At 39.6% G+C, this 17,608-nt stretch overlaps 1 protein-coding gene across 1 annotated transcript in view; it reads right to left on the reverse strand.

The window, feature by feature from the left end:
* AOAH (acyloxyacyl hydrolase) overlaps positions 1-17,608 on the reverse strand; it is a 198,423-nt gene that overhangs the window by 158,266 nt on the left and 22,549 nt on the right. Inside the window, exons 3-4 of the mRNA XM_018047156.1 lie at positions 16,746-16,841; positions 4,604-4,670 (exon numbers count right to left, since the gene is read on the reverse strand). Of these exons, the coding sequence (XP_017902645.1) occupies positions 4,604-4,670; positions 16,746-16,841 (163 nt within the window). The remainder of the gene's footprint in view (positions 1-4,603; positions 4,671-16,745; positions 16,842-17,608) is intronic.

Consider the following 17,608-nt stretch of genomic DNA (forward strand, 5'->3'; position numbering starts at 1 on the left):
CCCCACCCTCTCTGACCTGGGTTCTTGGGGGAATGAATGCCTGAGTGCTAAGGTGCCCCACTTCCTAACAATATCTTGTGGTTTGCCAGTGGGTAGGAAATGTAATTGCTGAATAATTAGTCCATGAATCACTGAGAATTGACTGGTGTGAAATAATGAGGAGAGATGCCCTCTGGGTTAGGAAACACATTTAATATTGGAAGCCTGAAATTTAGGTAAAACTAAATTATAAGACTGTCATGTTCAGGGTCTACATCAACCCAGAACTTCATGTGATTGATTAAAACAAGCTGTAAGAAGAGGCCACCATAGGAAGAGAAATTTCTATCAGCAAACAACTAATATGAGTCCTGAAAAATTACTCACAAAAAAAACTAACAGTGGATGTAACCACAAAGAGGGATTGCTTATTACATCCATCTTTCTTCAAAGTGACTTATCCCATGTTAGTGAGTATTAGCCATCTTATAACTTTGAGTCATCTCAAAGAAAAAACTTTCCTCCTTTCCCTATCACCTACTCTTTCAATGGCTTGCTGGGCCCCCTCTCTCAATCCTTTGTGTCCATTTGTAGCTATTTGGGGTGGGGACTGTCTCTTGTACAGTCCACACCTATAGTACTAGTGCAAAGTCTGTCCTCCCTTTGATCCCATGCTTACCTGGCTCTGGCACTCAGCACCCTCCAGCCAGCTATAGAATAACAATGGATGTCCCAGTGAACACAGGCCACTTCCCTATTACTCCCAGCACACTTGGTAGCTAATCTCTGATATCCTTTTTTAGATATCTGTGTATACTGCCCTTTTTGGCATCTGTGACTCTCCGGTTCTCTAATCCAGGTCTAAGAAAACCTCTCTGGCCAAGCTGATGTTTCCTCAGTGCACCTGGCTCAGACTAGGTGTGTAAACAGATTCACTATAGGCTAATTTTTTTTCTTTCTTTATATGTTCAAGTAATTTTCTTTGGAGCAGTCTAGTCAGAGTTCATCTGTGGTGATAATTTTGTTTTTAAAAAGAATTAATCAATTTAACAAATATTTATCAAAGAGTTTCTATGCTTAAGTATTGCCCCAAGCCCTGGAGTTACAGGCTTCCCTGGTGGCTCAGATGGTAAAGCATCTGTCTGCAATGCAGGAGACCTCGGTTTGATCCCTGGGTCAGGAAGATCCCCTGAAGAAGGAAATGGCAACCCACTCCAGTACTCTTGCCTGGAAAATCCCATGGACAGAGAAGCCTGGTAGGCTATAGTCCATGGGGTTGCAGAGTCGGACACGACTGAGCGACTTCTCTTTCTGGAGATACAAAGATCCCTCCTTCCTCCTTTTTTCCTTCCTTCTGTATATTCAGTGTTTTGCTTAAGTATTAATATTTTGCTTAAGATGAAAAAATGTAGTCTTAGTTCTCAGAAGTCTTTCAATCTCGTTAGCAACTCAGAAAAGTAAATGGAGAATTATACTACAAACAGATGCGAAAAGCACACAGGAGTTTGCATAGGAAAGGAAGAATTTGTGTGTGTGTGTGTGTGTGTGTGTGTGTGTGTGTGTGTGTGTGTGTGTTGGAGGTATCTATCTTAGCCTGGGGCGAGTCAGGGAAATTTCTAAAGGAAGTGACCCTGGAGCTAAGATCCAAAGAAGTAGGAGATGAGGGAACATTTCATGCAAAAGTCCCAAAGCAAAAAACCTTCTGGTGTGTGTGGAAAATTACAACTGTTTTGGACCGTGGTATGCTAGAGAAGAGCCAGGGATGAGTCTGAACATGTTCTCAGAGATCAGGTCATAAAGAACTTTGTGCAGGGGGCTAAGGAATCCTGTAAAGTGTGTAAAAAATTTTATGTTGGAGATTGCCATAGTTAGTTTTGCATTAAGAAGCTATTTGACCAGCTAGAATGTGGATTATGGACTTGCACGGCAATGGGGGATCCAGCAGGCCTGGAGTCCTGTTAGGAGGCAGTGGCGGTAAAAGAGATATGAGCTAAGAAGATGGGAATCCCTGCCTTCTAAACACTCCCAGTCCAGGGTCCCTGAAAAATCACTGACCACAGTAGAGTGAGATTAACATAAATAGAGGCAGGGGCACAGCACGATGGAGCACTGATTGTCCCTTTGGTCTGTATTGGTTTAAATTTCTTTTGTCTTTAGAAATCTTTAACTGCAGGCTACCCTGCTGTGGGGGTAGTTTCTCTGAGCAACTCTGCTCTGAAGCCAATGGCATATAAAAGAGGAACCATGTAAGAATGTTCACAGCAGCACTTTCTTCACAAGAGAGAAAACCAGAAAACAAGCCAAACACCCATCAATGGGAGAGTGAGGGAACAGACTCTTGTAGAGACACAGTGGGATATTCTATGTACTCAGAGTGCATGAACTACAGCAATGCTACAAATCTATGGATGAATCTTAGACATACAATTTTAAGTGGTAGGTCCCCAAAGATTATGAATGATGTGATACTCTCTTTGTAAAGAAATAACTAAAATTTTAAAATATGCTTTAAAGGAATATGAAAGTGAAAGTGAAGTCGCTCAGTCGTGTCCGACTCTTTGCTACTCCATGGACTGTAGCCTACCAAGCTCCTCTGTCCATGGAATTTTCCAGGCAATAGTACTGGAGTGGATTGTCATTTCCTTCTCCAGCGGATCTTCCTGACCCAGGGATCGAACCCAGGTCTCCCACGGTGTAGACAGATGCTTTACCGTCTGAGCCACCAGGGAAGTCCTTAGAAAATAATTATAATAGATTTTAATAATTACTTATATATTATTTTATGATTATAATGTATTATATTAATAAAATATACATATGTAAAAAACTATACAAAAAGGAAAATAAGAGCATGGACTTTATTACTTGGGTGGAGAAAATCATGAGAATAAAGACAGAGACCCTGTGGTTAGGGTAAGTTATTGTCAAGGTCCAGACTTTGCTTTGGGTGGTAGTTCAGTTCAGTTCAGTTGCTCAGTCATGTCTGACTCTTTGAGACCCCATAAATCGCAGCATGCCAGGCCTCCGTGTCCATCACCAACTCCCGGAGTTCACTCAAACTCACGTCCATCGAGTCTGTGATGCTGTCCAGCCATCTCATCCTCTGTCGTCCCCTTTTCATCCTGCCCCCAATCCCTCCCAGCATCAGAGTCTTTTCCAATGAGTCAACTCTTCACATGAGGTGGCCAAAGTACTGGAGTTTCAGCTTTAGCATCATTCCCTCCAAAGAAATCCCAGGGCTGATCTCCTTAGAATGGACTGGTTGGATCTCCTTGCAGTCCAAGGGACTCTCAAGAGTCTTCTCCAACACCACAGTTCCAAAGCATCAATTCTTAGGTGCTCAGTTTTCTTCACAGTCCAACCCTCACATCCGTACATGACCACTGGAAAAACCACGGCCTTGACTAGATGGACCTTAGTTGGCAAAGTAATGTCTCTGCTTTTGAATATGCTATCTAGGTTGGTCATAACTTTTCTTCCAAGGAGTAAGCGTCTTTTAATTTCATGGCTACAGTCACCATCTGCAGTGATTTTGGAGCCCCCCAAAATAAAGTCTGACACTGTTTCCACTGTTTCCCCATCTATTTCCCATGAAGTGATGGGACCAGATGCCACGATCTTCATTTTCTGAATGTTGAGCTTTAAGCCAACTTTTTCACTCTCCACTTTCACTTTCATAAAGAGGCTCTTTAGTTCCTCTTCCCTTTCTGCCATAAGGGTGGTGTCATCTGCGTATCTGAGGTTATTGTTATCTCTCTTGGCAATCTTGATTCCAACTTGTGCCTCATCCAGCCCAGCGTTTCTCATGATGTACTCTGCATATAAGTTAAATAAGCAGGGTGACAATATACATCCTTGACGTACTCCTTTTCCTATTTGGAACCAGTCTGTTGTTCCATGTCCAGTTCTAACTGTTGCTTCCTGACCTGCATACAGATTTCACAAGAGGCAGGTCAGGTGGTCTGGTATTCCCATCTCTTGAAGAATTTTCCATAGTTTATTGGGGGCTAATGACATTATTCAGAATAACTAGGTAAATAACTAGATAAGAAATACAAGAAAGCCAAGTTTGGATTCTTGATGAGAAAGTGCCATGAACAGGAATGTGATGTGTCTGATTCAGTGTCCTGAGCTCAAAAAAGAAAGAAAGGTAGAAGAAGGGAAGCAGACAGAAAATGACAATGGCACACATACAGGATCCTAAGGGGCAGGGGAGAAGGCCAGGAAACCAGCAAGTGGGAGGCAAGAAGAGAAGAACCTGAGAAGCACATGGCCTGAGAATCCAGGAGGGAGTGTGGGGAAAGCTCAAGAGAAGGGGGCAGACATCCAGTCCCAGCCTCTAGGATCTCCTCCTTTATTGGCATTATTGGTCAAAATTCTTCTGAATGGCTCTTGCAGAGAAACTGAGCCAAGTTGCCACACAGTAATTTGAAGGGAGCCTTTGCCTAGGATGATGATCTGAGTCAGGTTTGAATTTTCCACTATTAACAAGAACCAGATAGGACTTATGCCCATGTACAGTAAGCACATCCGGCTGGAAATGGAGCCAGCCATCTCCCAGTTTTCTCCTCTCCTCCCACCATGTCCCAGCAACTGAATCAGATGAATGTATCAGCATACTCACAGTTTTACGATGTCTGGTCCAAATATATGTACCACTAAATAGCAAGTGGTCTTCAAGAACAGTTTTTCTAAGAAAGATAAAGCAGGGGAAATAGATTATTATGATGAATTTAACACATGAGTCAATAATGATCTTTACTAGGAACTGAAGCTGAGTGCTTAATTTATCATTAATTCGAGTGATTAATTATAAGGATTTGGGAGAAATGTTACAGTTATTGTATCCATGAAAATATCATTTCCAGCTCTGATTTATGTAAATGCTACTTTGCTTACTGTACATGCTAAAGAATGCTAATTTTTGATAAAAAATACAGTTAAATTCCGGAGTCTCATTTTCTTTTGTGTAGCAGGGAACATCTGAATAGTGGTGAGGATCCCATCTGTTGATGACAGAAATGGGATTTGCTTGAAAGTAAATAATCTGAAGTATTACTTTGTTGATAATATTCTTCTCTGGTATTCATTTGGCGGGGGTGGGGGGGGGGGAAGACTTGACTTTGACTATTTAGCTTTTGCTGTTGGTATCCCAGAGATAAAAAGATACTAACAAACAGTCACAGGTGTCTCTGTATTGCCATCTACACCAGAGAGAACACACGCATGTAGACACACACAAACCCACGACCTAAACAGTCTCCTTCCTCCTGCTTCCCCTGTTAGGAAAGCACAGGAAGGCTTTGTGGATCAATCTGTTTGCACAATGAAACCTGTTAACTCTCTGGTCCTGTTTCTCTGCTTTGTCAGCTTCTGTGGAACCCTCGTAATTCCAAGGAGGACTTTAGCAAGGGTAGGACAAATGGACTGTCCAGGAACAGATGGGAAACCCTCCCTGGAAATTTTTCTTGTCATGTTTACCTCAAACTGGGCTACCAGTTATTTGGGGAGTAGGGTAATGGAACAACAAGATAAATATGGAAACTCTCTCTAGCACTCTTGAAAGTGAAAGTATTCATCGCTTTTTCATGTTCTACTCTTAGTGACAGCATGGACTGTAGCCCACCAGGCTCCTCTGTCTTACGGAATTCTCCAAGCAAGAATCCTGGAGTGGGAGTACTAGTAAGAGTGCCAGTACTCTTGAAAAGTGAAAGTCACTCAGTTGTGTCTGACTCCTTATGACCCCATTGACTGTAGCCTGCCAGGCTCCTCTGTCCATGGAGTTTTCCAGGCAAGAATACTGGAGTGGGTAGTCTATCCCTTCTCCAGGGCATATTCCCAACCCAGGAATTGAACTGGAGTCTCCTGCATTGCAGGCAGATTCTTAATGGTAAATAACCTTAAGGGAAGCCCAATGTAAATACTACTTTCATATTAAAATAGTTTCATGGGACTTTTTTTTTTTTTGTGATAAAGCACAAGACTTCAAACTCATTACGCTTTTTAAGTAGGAACTTAAAACCAATCACACATTACTATTGACCTTATAGAAATAAAAAGAATGATAAGGAAATACTATGACATCTGCATGGCAGCAAATTAGATAATTTAGAAGAAATGGACAAATTCCTGGAAAGACAAACTGCTGAAACTGACTTAAGAATAAATAGATAATCTTAATAGAGATATAACAAGAGATTTAACTAGTAATCAAAAATGTCCCATAAAGGAAAGCCCAGGGCCAGATAGCTTCACTGGTGAATTGTACCAAACATTTTCAAAATGCAGCTGACTAGATATTCTCCAAAGAAGCTACACAAATAGCTAATAAGCACATGAAAAGATGGTCAACATCATTAGCTATTAGAGGAAAATGTTAAAAACCACAATGAGATGCCACTTCACACCCACTATGATATGCTAGAATAAAAATAAAGAAAAGCACAAGAAATGATGAGGCTGTGAAGAAATTAGAATCTTCATATTCTGCTGGTAGGAATATAAAATAGTACAGCCACTTTGGTAAACAGTCTGACAGGTCCTCAAAAGGTTAAGTATAGGGTTACTATGTGAGCCAACAAGCCCACTGTTGGCATATACCCAAAAGAATACAAACATTTCCACACAAAAACTTCCACATGAATGTTCATAGTGGAATTATCTTTATACAAAATCAAATAAGTGGAAACAATTCAATCCAAATGCCCGTTAGTGACTGAATGGATGAAAAAAACAGTCAATCTACGCATAACAAAATAGTATTCAGCATAAAGAGTAATGACTTTCTGATACATGGTACAACATGGATGAATATTAATTATGCTAAATGAAAGAAACATACTTCTGTGTTTGCATTTATATGAAATGACCACAATAGGCAAATTCATAGAGACAGAAAGTCAGTTTGTGGTTGCTTAGGTCTGGAAGGAATGGATGGTTAGGAGTGGGCACCTGAGGTAGGTGGAGGTCCTTGTTGATATAATGAAAATATTCTTAAATATATGGTGGTGATGGACGTACAACTCCATTCAGCTGGTAGAGAATCTGCCTGCAATGCATGAGGCCCTGTTTCGATTCCTGGGTCAAGAAGATCCCCTGGAAAAGGGATAGGCTACCCACTCCAGTGTTCTCGGGCTTCCCTGGTGGCTCAGACGGTAAAGAATGCACCTGTGGTGCAGGAGACATGCGTTCAGTCCTTGGGTCGGGAAGATCCCCTGGAGAAGGGAATGGCTATCCACTCCAGTATTCTTGCCTGGAGAATTCCATGGACAGAGGAGCCTGACAGGCTACAGTTCATGGGGTTGCAGAGTCAGACACAACTGAGTGACTTTATTATTAATTGAAGTATACACTTTAAATGCATGTATAATTGAACTAAATCTCAATACTACTGCTATAAAATAAAAACAGCGCCCCCATGGGTGTTCCTTTTTAGGGGTCCTAAGGAACTCTGATACTCCAGAACTTAGAGACTTGGGTTTCATCACTGGGTAACTGGCTTTGACCTTGGTCAGGTTGATTTCCCTTCTGGGTTTCAGTTTCCTCATCTGAAAAATGTAGGAGTAGGATTCAGTTCCCTTCGCCATGTCGTCCTGGAAGTTTGGAGGATTATATAACTGACATTCAAAATTACATGGACTTGTAAAGCACTTTGGAAATGAGTTTCCAGTGTTGTTCGTGTAGAACTAGTTTAGCCAAGAGCAGAGCAATTTAAAAATTGACACCAGGTGTTCTTTGATACACTTGCGGTGTTGCCTGAAAGGCAGAGAACAATTTTCTTCTTTCTGGTAAAATAAGAGATGCTTCCACGCGCATGTGTGTGTGTGTGTGTGTGTATTTTTTCTAGAATCTTGCTTTGCTCAAGTTGAAGTGAGTGGCAGCAAGACTTTCCTAATCCTCTGTGCAGGGCCAACAATCAGTTTCCTCAAATTCTGCGATGGTTAAGAATGGGAGGTTACTGCAGAAATGGCTAATGTGGGAGACGAGCTGGATTTCTGAGAGCTAAACTCTAGACAGACCTAGAAGACTACAGAGCAGAGATAGGCAAAGTCTCCAGAAAAAGCCTGATTGGGCCCAGTCAGTCATAATTAGACGATAACCTGTTATTGCTACTACTGAACAAAAGATTGACACTAACATAGTGCTAGTAATCTATCTGATGTAAAAAGTCTACAGTTAAATTGTGCTTGTGACCAGGAAAGTACAAGAGCATTTGGTTTCTACAGAATGAAAAGGACTTGAAACAGCATACGGATAAAAAGGTACGGCCACTTCCAAGGGCAAAGGAAGGTTAAAAAAGGAACAATTGCACAGTCATCACATGTTAAGTGTATCCATATGTATGGGTGTGAATAAAACCTAGAACATTTCAGGTAGTAAGTCACCTTTAGGTTTACCATCATTTCTTTTTTCATAAGAAACTTTTGAGGGAGTGGTTTTTTCACCCTCATTCTGTGAGAAGAAACTTTGAGAACTGAAGGCTTCCTCAAGGGTAGAGTGGTTCAGTAAGAGATTAAAATCTTTTATTCCAAAAGCCCAAGTTATTTGCAGTATGCATTTCAATGTATTTAGGACATTTTTTGATGCCTCATCGACCTCAGTTATGGCAAGTATATACCAACTTACTAATTAGAAATTTAAAACACAGTGAGTTGACCACCAAGATAGTTCTGTGGCTGTGTGTTCTAAGGCTGCATGTAGATTTTCAGAGCCTACAGAATGCGAGGAGAGTTGCCTTTCTCATTTTAAGTTGACATCAGTTTTTAAATAGCATACTCCACAGAGATAAGATTTCTGCACAGGTGACCCAAGAAAGTGAAGTTCTAGCAAGACACTGAGGGCATAGGAGTCTGCTGACCCCTAGTGAGAATGATTCTATTAATCATTTTTCCATTAACAATTCTGAGATTCTTCCAAGGTGTGTACTAATGAGAGCCAGAGGCAAAAGCAGCGGGTGAAACTGAAGGTCAGAAATATTTTGCACAATTCGAAAAAACTGTCTTCCCAGGCACAGGAAAGGCCAACATGATTTACTGGGTGATTATTCTCAAGAATGTTGCTGCATGCTTTTTTCTGCTAAGGTTATGTTTTATAAACTTATTTAGCTTTGAAGGTAAAAGCAGTATTACTTAAAAGTAATTTTAAAAACCATAACTGTTGCTGTGCATAATTTGACTTCCCCTCTCTCCCATTCTCCTGGCTCTCCAGAGACAAGGCAACACTGGGTGTACTCAGGCAGTGTGGATGTTTTCATATTTCATAAACAAAGCAGTCCAAGATGTCTTCTAGAAGGAGAAATCTTTAGCCAATGGTCAGACTGTCACTAGGAGAAGGCAATGGCACCCCACTCCAGTACTCTTGCCTGGAAAATCCCATGGACGGAGGAGCCTGGTAGGCTGCAGTCCACGGGGTCGCACGGAGTCGGACACGACTAAAGCGACTTAGCAGCAGCAGCAGCAGACTGTCACTGTCACCCTACACAATTCGCATGACTGTTCTATATGTTTTTCCGCCTCCACAAAATGGGAACAGTAATGTCCACTCTACCTTCCTGTCTGTCAGGTGAAAGAGCCTTTAATCTGAGCTGAGCACTTTATTTCCATCCAGACATAAATGTTAATTAATAAAATGAAAATACCCCCAAGTAGGCTTATGAATTCTTTGAAAATCTCCTCTAATTGAAAGGTAGCCCACTGCTGAAAACAGAAATACCTCCTTTGCTTCCCTTTGGTGATGTGCCAGCTACTATTTTCCTGGAATCTCATTTTACCTGAACAAAAATTTTTTGTTAAGAGTCAAAAGGAGCCAAGATGGAACCTTGAATACCAGCAATTTTGGTTCATGCATTTCTATGTTTTGCTGGTACATTATAACAGGATCATCTGAGAAACAGGATTTTTACTCATGCTTTCACCTTTGAACAACAAAATTTTGCCTAAAAAGAGAAAATCTAACTCAAGGCATAAATGGTGATATCTATCAGTGTGGTCTACTACACAGAAATGAAAACTAGTCAAAACAAGTCTTAATGATAATTATGACTATTTATTTTTTCCTTGTAAAATGATAATAACATTTTCTTCTTCTTCCTCTAATTCAGAGATGTGAGAATACAAGGTAAAGTTTATAATAGATGCTGAATATCCAACAATAAGGGGATGGATAAATAAAATAAGGGACATTTATGTGGTGAAGGACTGTAGAATAACTTGGAGGCTCGACCTAAGTCTATGTATATCTTGACATGTATAGATCCAAAAACATACTGTTGAGTGAAAAACAGAAGTTGCAGAGTGGTATATACAGTAACTATTGATGTAAAAATGAGATCCCCACAAGGGAGGATTCTGGAAAGATGGTGGTGGAGGCAGCCGAGTTTTGGTATTTCACTGAATCTGAATAAAAAATAATAATGATAAAGCTTCGGAATAGGAAAACCAAAACACTATGAACATTAGTTACAGGAAAACTAGATATCTCCATGAGTCCCCAAATACAATTAAGGCAACAAGAAACCACTCACAACTGTGAGACTTGGGGGTTATCAAGTGTGGGAGAAAGTAAAGGGACGCAAGGGATAAACAGATGAATCGCCAAAGCAGCCTGGGTATTGATGACAAAGTATGGTGGGGGAGTTAAGAATATCAGCTGAAAGTGGGAAAGGCGGGGATGAGGTTTAGCCCACTTCTGTAGCAGATGAGTACAGAAGACTCAGGGTTAGAAGGACAAAGGCATTTGAGTGGTGAGGCATCTCCGAATTCTAGAAATTCGTCTATCAGAGCTCCCTTCCAGGATAAGGCTCACACTGAGGAGAAATTAGCTGGATAGAAGCAAAACAAAGAGAAAATCCAGATAAAAGTGGGCAGGAAGATAGAATCAGAAAATCTCAACATGCAAGCAGCCATGTGTTTCTTTTTTAACACCAACAAAAACAACAGAGGAAGGAATTCTGTGCATTTGCTGCCCTGAACCACTTCTCTTTCTAAGAGTTTTGGGAAAATAATTTCACAAAAAAATGAGCAACAGAAATGTATCTAGGTCAACTCCCATACAAAGTTATTATAAGAAGAAAAAAAAAAATAAGGAACAGAATCACATCCTTGCAGATAGCAAAAGCATGCCAGAAAATCGTGCCAAAAAGAGGATTAAAACATAACGGTATTTTAAAATGAGTGAGAAGTATTAATAAAATGATACAAGACACGAAAGAACAACAGAAATCAGAACTGAAGAAACTCAGAAATGGAATAAAAGAATTCAGGGAAGATCACAAAATTATAAAAGAAATGACATCCATATTAGAATGAATGTGAGAAGAAAGGCATACAATAGCTCACATTGTAAGAGAAACAGAAGATGAAAAAGAGGAAAGCTTTTAAGATTAAAAAAAGATAAATGAAGTGATTAAGAAGTATTCATCATATATTAATGTATATATATGGAATCTATAAAGATGGTACTGATGAACCTATTTGCAGAGCAGCAATGGAGATGCAGACGTAGAGAGACTTGTGGACACAGGTGGAAAAAGAGAGGGTGGGATGAATAGAGAGAGCAGTATTGAAATATACACATTATTGTATATAAAATAGGTAGCTGGTAGGAATCTGCTGTATGACACAGGGAGCTCAAACCTGCTCTGCTTACCTAGGGGGTGAGATGGGGTGGAAGGTTCAAGAAGGAGGGGACATACGTATGCCCATGGCTGATTCATGTTGATGTATGGCAGAAACCAACACAATATTGTAAAGCAATTATCCTCCAATTAAAAATAAATAAATTTCTCGGCCTTAAAGCCATCTTTTAAGAAACCTTCATGCCACGAGAATGAAGTGGAGGAAGAAGTGAACGCACAAGCTGAAGGACAAAAGAATGATGAGGCAGAGGTCCAAGTAAACCTGTATAGCCATGGAAACCACAGAAGCAGAAACAAGGGAAGTTGGAGGCAGTGATGCTGGTACAAGTTGTTGAACGGCATGCCTACTGTCTAGAACTTGTCTCAATGGATCTGGAACATCCATGGCTATTCTGATCACCTTGACCACCTTTGAGAGACCCATCTTGCTTATGTCAAAGGAGTCCCTTTAGGCCCTTTGCCCTGGACCTGTGATTTTTGGACTGAATTGTGGCTGAATGTAACATGTATACAATAAATCATCTCTTTTGCTGTCTTAGCTGAAGAAAAAAAAATTGTTAAATTATTCATTCAAGAGATAGGCAAAATCATTAATACAGGCATACTGTAAATCCCTGAAGAAGAAAGCCAAATCAAGAAAACTGAGCAAATACTAAAAAATTTGTGAGATTAAAAAAAAATGCATTCGAAGCCACACATTGAGAGAGCATACTGTGTGCTTGAGAACATCAATATACAACAACTGACAGCAAGATATAGTCTAATTAGATGACTAAATTTTATAAAAATGAAAAAAAATCATTTGAATTAGGTAAAAACAGTAAATGACTTATAAGAAAAGAAAATCAGATTATGATTAAACTTTTAATAACATATTTAAGACACTTAGGGAAAGAAATTACATGCCAAGGATTTTTATATCTGGAAAAACACCGACTTTCAAGTATAAAGGACAAGCCAGCTTGTTATTAACATGCAAGAATTCAGGGACTATTGTTCCCATGAGTCCTTTCTGAGGAATGAATTTTAGACAGTAACTCGACTAGAGAGACATCTGTGTAAGGGCTGGTGGTGAACATCAGTCTTATAGTTGCTGATGGAACTAAAACTAAATGAGGGTGCAAAGGGAATGTATATATTGTATGTAATAGCTGTATGCTAAAATAATGCAGTACAATGACTGAAAAGTGTAGAGATGTGGGGAAAACACACATTGAATATAACATTGTTATATTCAAATAACAATTTAACTGCTCTCAAAGATTATAAAATATATTAATAATAGTAGAATTAAGATTGACATCTTGAACCTCTTGTATGTGAAAAGGAGGATAGGTAAATGAGTAATCATGAGATATTTTAATTTAATCAATCCCCTTGTCCATGAGAGTTAGGACTTCAACTGTGGAAAGAAGATACAGATATGAGACAGAAGATGCAAAGAAAAAATCCTGCAGTCCTGAATTTGAATTTAAAGTGACAGGATGAACTCATTAGATGTTTTATCTTAAAATAATATAAGTAAATATATATATATATATATATATATGTATGTTTTCTATCACTGTCAACAGAAGTCTAGAAAGAATGACCGACTGAGTAGCAGTGAGATTCCTATGCACTCAGACCTTGCGGTCTTAGTACTATTTCCCACTAAAAGAAACCAGAGCATCTAAGAGAAATGACTGATTTCAAGCCTTGGCTTGGAAATGTACAAGACAGACTAGTACAGCTGTCATACCAGTTGGTGAGGAAGCATTCAAAGATTATGTAGACTTATATCAAAAGGATGTAGGAGTCAGCTTACAGAGGTTCCCACTGGTCAAAGATGAGACAAATTTGAGCTTCAAAAGGATAATAACTGAAGTAGACTGAAACTCATCAACTGCATATAAATTCATGGGTTCATAATGATACTGTAAAAGAAACCTAGGGACAATATTTTGCCAACAAAGGTCCGTCTAGTCAAGGCTATGGTTTTTCCAGTGGTCATGTATGGATGAGAGAGTTGGACTCTAAACAAAGCTGAGTGCCAAAGAATTGATGCTTTTGAACTGTGGTGTTGGAGAAGACTGTTGAGAGTCCCTTGGACTTCAAGGAGATCAAACTAGTCCATCCTAAAAGAGATCAGTCCTGAATATTCATTGGAAGGACTGATGCTGAAACTTCAATACTTTGGCCACCTGATGAGAAGAACTGACTCATTTGGAAAGACCCTGATGCTGGGAAAGATTGAAGGCAGGAGGAGAAGGGGATGACAGAGGATGAGATGGTTGGATGACATCATCGACTCAATGGACATGAGTCTGAGTTCATTGTAAATGAGCTATGGAATCTGCCCTGTAGTTTCTGCATTTTGTTGGTGATGGACAGGGAGGCTTGGCGTGCTGCAGTCCACAGGGTCGTAGAGTTGGACATGACTGAGGGACTGAACCGAACTGAACTGAACTGAACTGACTGAATGACTAGTTTGGGATGATACCACAAGGGCAATAAATTATTTGAAACCTGGCAAGTAGAGAAAAAGAATCAAGCATTTACCCTGCCTTTCTTAGAATAAATAGTACCATTAGTAACTGTGGAGAAAAAATACATGCAAGAATTCAGGGAATATTGTTCCCATGAGTCCTTTCTAAGGAACGAACTTCAGACAGTAACTCAACTATCTAATGGAGAAGGCAATGGCACCCCACTCCAGTACTCTTGGCTGGAAAATCCCATGGACAGAGGAGCCTGGTAGGCTGCAGTCCATGGGATCGCTGGGAGTTGGACACGACTGAGCGACTTCACTTTCACTTTTCACTTTTCACTTTCATGCATTTGGAGAAGGAAATGGCAACCCACTCCAGTGTTCTTGCCTGGAGAATCCCAGGGACAGGAGAGCCTGGTGGGCTGCTTTCTATGGGGTTGCACAGAGTCAGACATTACTGAAGCAACTTAGCAGCAGCAGCAGCAGCAGCAGTAGCAACTATCTAAAAACATCTCTAAACGATAATGATGATAAGGGAAACTGACTCTAAAAATTTTCAGCTACTAAAGGAAATATAATTGATATATTAGAACAGTACTATTTTGTAACCTCCAATGAAGTAACAGATTTAGTCATAGAGCATCAACAGCGCTAATATCAAAAAAAACAAAACAAGAGGAAAACACTTATGATGGCCTCCTGATGAAAGAAAATACCATCATTTATAGCCTTGCTGAAGAAATCAAACTGGAGTCTGGTCAAGCCTCAGATCTAGCTGCCATTTTCAGGAAATACAGACACAGAGAAACACATTCAATCCTACCACAGGGGTGCCACCAACAAAATGCAGAAACTACAGGGCAGATTCCATAGCTCATTTACAAGGAAAAGGAAGGGATGTAAAAGAAACTGGTAGATTAAAATGGGCCTTAAAAGACACATCAAAAATTTAAAAACTGGACAAAACTATGGTGTCTGGAGATACCCAGTAGGATGATAAAGTTATAAAGCAATATAAGAAGATGATTATGGTAACAGGCAGATTTTTTTTTTTTTTTTTTTTTTTTTTTTTTAGGGAGGAGGAGTTTTTGATGGGATGGAGCATGTGGATGGGACTTTTGGAGTAGCCACCAATCTGTTCCTTTTTGAACATAGCCTTGTTCCTCTGGACTATGTTTACAAAGATGTTCACCTTTCAATAGCTGATAAAACTATACATTTATTTTGTGTGGTTTTCTGCATTTGTTTCCTTTACCAGGAAAAGATTTTTAAATTACCCATAGATAATACTACACATCATCTATAGATTTACAATGAAGTGAATGTAAAAGTATAAAATTTGACAAAGCTAATATCCATCAAGTTCACATGAATGGTTCTCTCTAGAGAGGCAGAAGGAAAATGGAACTGGGATCAGGGGAGGCCAAAGTGCCTTCTAGTTTATTTGTCACATTCTAATTCCATGAAAGAAAGATGATGCAATTATGTCAAAATGTTAGCAGTAGTCAGACTGGGACATTGCAAGCACATGTATTTGTGTATTATCTTCTCTTAGTTTTTATTCTTAAATACAAAAATGAGCTTATGAGTGTACATTGTGACTGTAAGCAATAAATTTTCTAAAAGTGCATTGATGCCATTGACACAGCATTTGTTAAGTCAAAGATAAAACTGTCTTGAATCCAACGATCTTACTTAAAAATAATAATGTAGGCATCTTTGGAGAATTAGTTCCTTAACATTAAGTGAATGAAAATTTGACTCTCAATGAAGTTTACTCATTGTGACTGTACACCTAAGAATATTCTAATATAAGGGAAATAGAATCAATATTTTCATTCTGATGAAATTTAAAACAACTATAAAATTTGCTTAAGGGCTTCCCAAGTGGCTCAATGGTAGAGTATCCACTTGCTAATGCAGGAGATGCGGGTTCAGCCCCTGGATCAGGAAGATACCCTGGAGAAGGAAATGGCAACCCACTCCAGCATCCTTGCCTGGGAAATCCCATGGACAGAGGAGCCTGGTTGGCTACAGTCCATGGGATCGCAAAAGAGCCAAACACAATTTAGCAACTAAACAACAAGAGCACACAATTTGTTTAAACCACAGATCATTTCCTTCTTTTGCAGGATGTGTAAGGGATTTTATTGAGATCCAATTCATATCAATGGAGTGTTCCCAGATTATTTTCCAGTTTGGAATTTTAAGATCCATTGTCTTTTCAGACTAAATAAAGCTCTGTGTTAGAAGTGATGCACGTGCATTTGAGAATGTGTATGTGGTTAAATTAACATAAATCATTGAAAATTATTTATTATTGATTTTTTTGCCTTCCTGGTACTTAAGGTCATGATCACTAGGTGGGCAAATCATTATAAATGATTCATAAAAAGATCAGCCATTTGACATTTTACTCCCTAAATGTCCACAGCAATCTCATTCTGCTATGATGGAAAATGAACGTCTGGGGAAAAAATGCCTAGAGTGTTCTTTTGTGTGTTTCTTTTAATTCCTATGATCCCCATAAGAATATCAACTCACAGAAAGAACACAGTCAGATTCTCCTCTCTAAACTCATGTAGGGTATAAATTCACTCATGATGGCTCATGAGTGAGAAAAGAATCAGACCCATAGCCAAGTGACCCTTTTTACATTACCAGGCAAGTAGCTGCACAGTCTCTCCATTGAGATCTGGACCGTCGAGTTGTGAACTTGAGTGAGCTGTTCAATCATAGACACCACCAGCACACACCCTGCAGGGAGCAGAAGAGATGTCAGCTATGTCACATGGAAAGCTTCTCTGGAGACTGGAAGAAGAAAGGGGGATATATGTGTGTCCTTAAGAACACAAACTTTTCCAAAACAGAGAACTTTTCTTTGCCATGATTTTTATAATTGACCACATGAATGAGTGAGCTGAGTTTTTAGTGAAACATGGTAAGAAAACTGTGACTTTGGGGGTCAGAAAGACAGGTTATCAGCTGACTTTTGTCACTTTTAAGCTATGTGACTTCAGGGAAGTAACTTAAGAATCTTGCTTTATTTCCATTTCATTTTGATCATATGGGGGAAAGAGGTGCCATTTATAGGAGTTGTGTGTAGAAGACAGCCAGCCAGCACTGAGGACAGGCTCAGTGGACACTGGCCTTTGCTGTCTGCTCTTCCTCCCTTCTGTAGTAGACAGCTTCACTGTGAGTAGGATCATTCCCACCTTACATGTGCTCAGCTTATGACCTAGGCTCAGATTTTTAATTGCAGAAAAGCAGTGGTAATTGCCCAACATTTGAGTCAGAAGACCTGGGACTGAGTCCTGCCCTTGAATCTTGGGCTTATCATGTATCCTTTCTAAGCCTTGGCTTCCTCACTGCAAAGTAGTTAAGTTTCCTGCAGGGCTGCTGTGATGATTAAATGAGATAATAGTACAAATGAAGATGGCTTTGAAATCAAAACACTATTGTAAAATATTATTTTACCTCCCAGCTATAAAGCACTCTGCTTGAAAGCATGTACCAATACAATA

This window comes from Capra hircus, chromosome 4 (assembly GCF_001704415.2).
Source record: "Capra hircus breed San Clemente chromosome 4, ASM170441v1, whole genome shotgun sequence".
NCBI lineage: Eukaryota > Metazoa > Chordata > Mammalia > Artiodactyla > Bovidae > Capra > Capra hircus.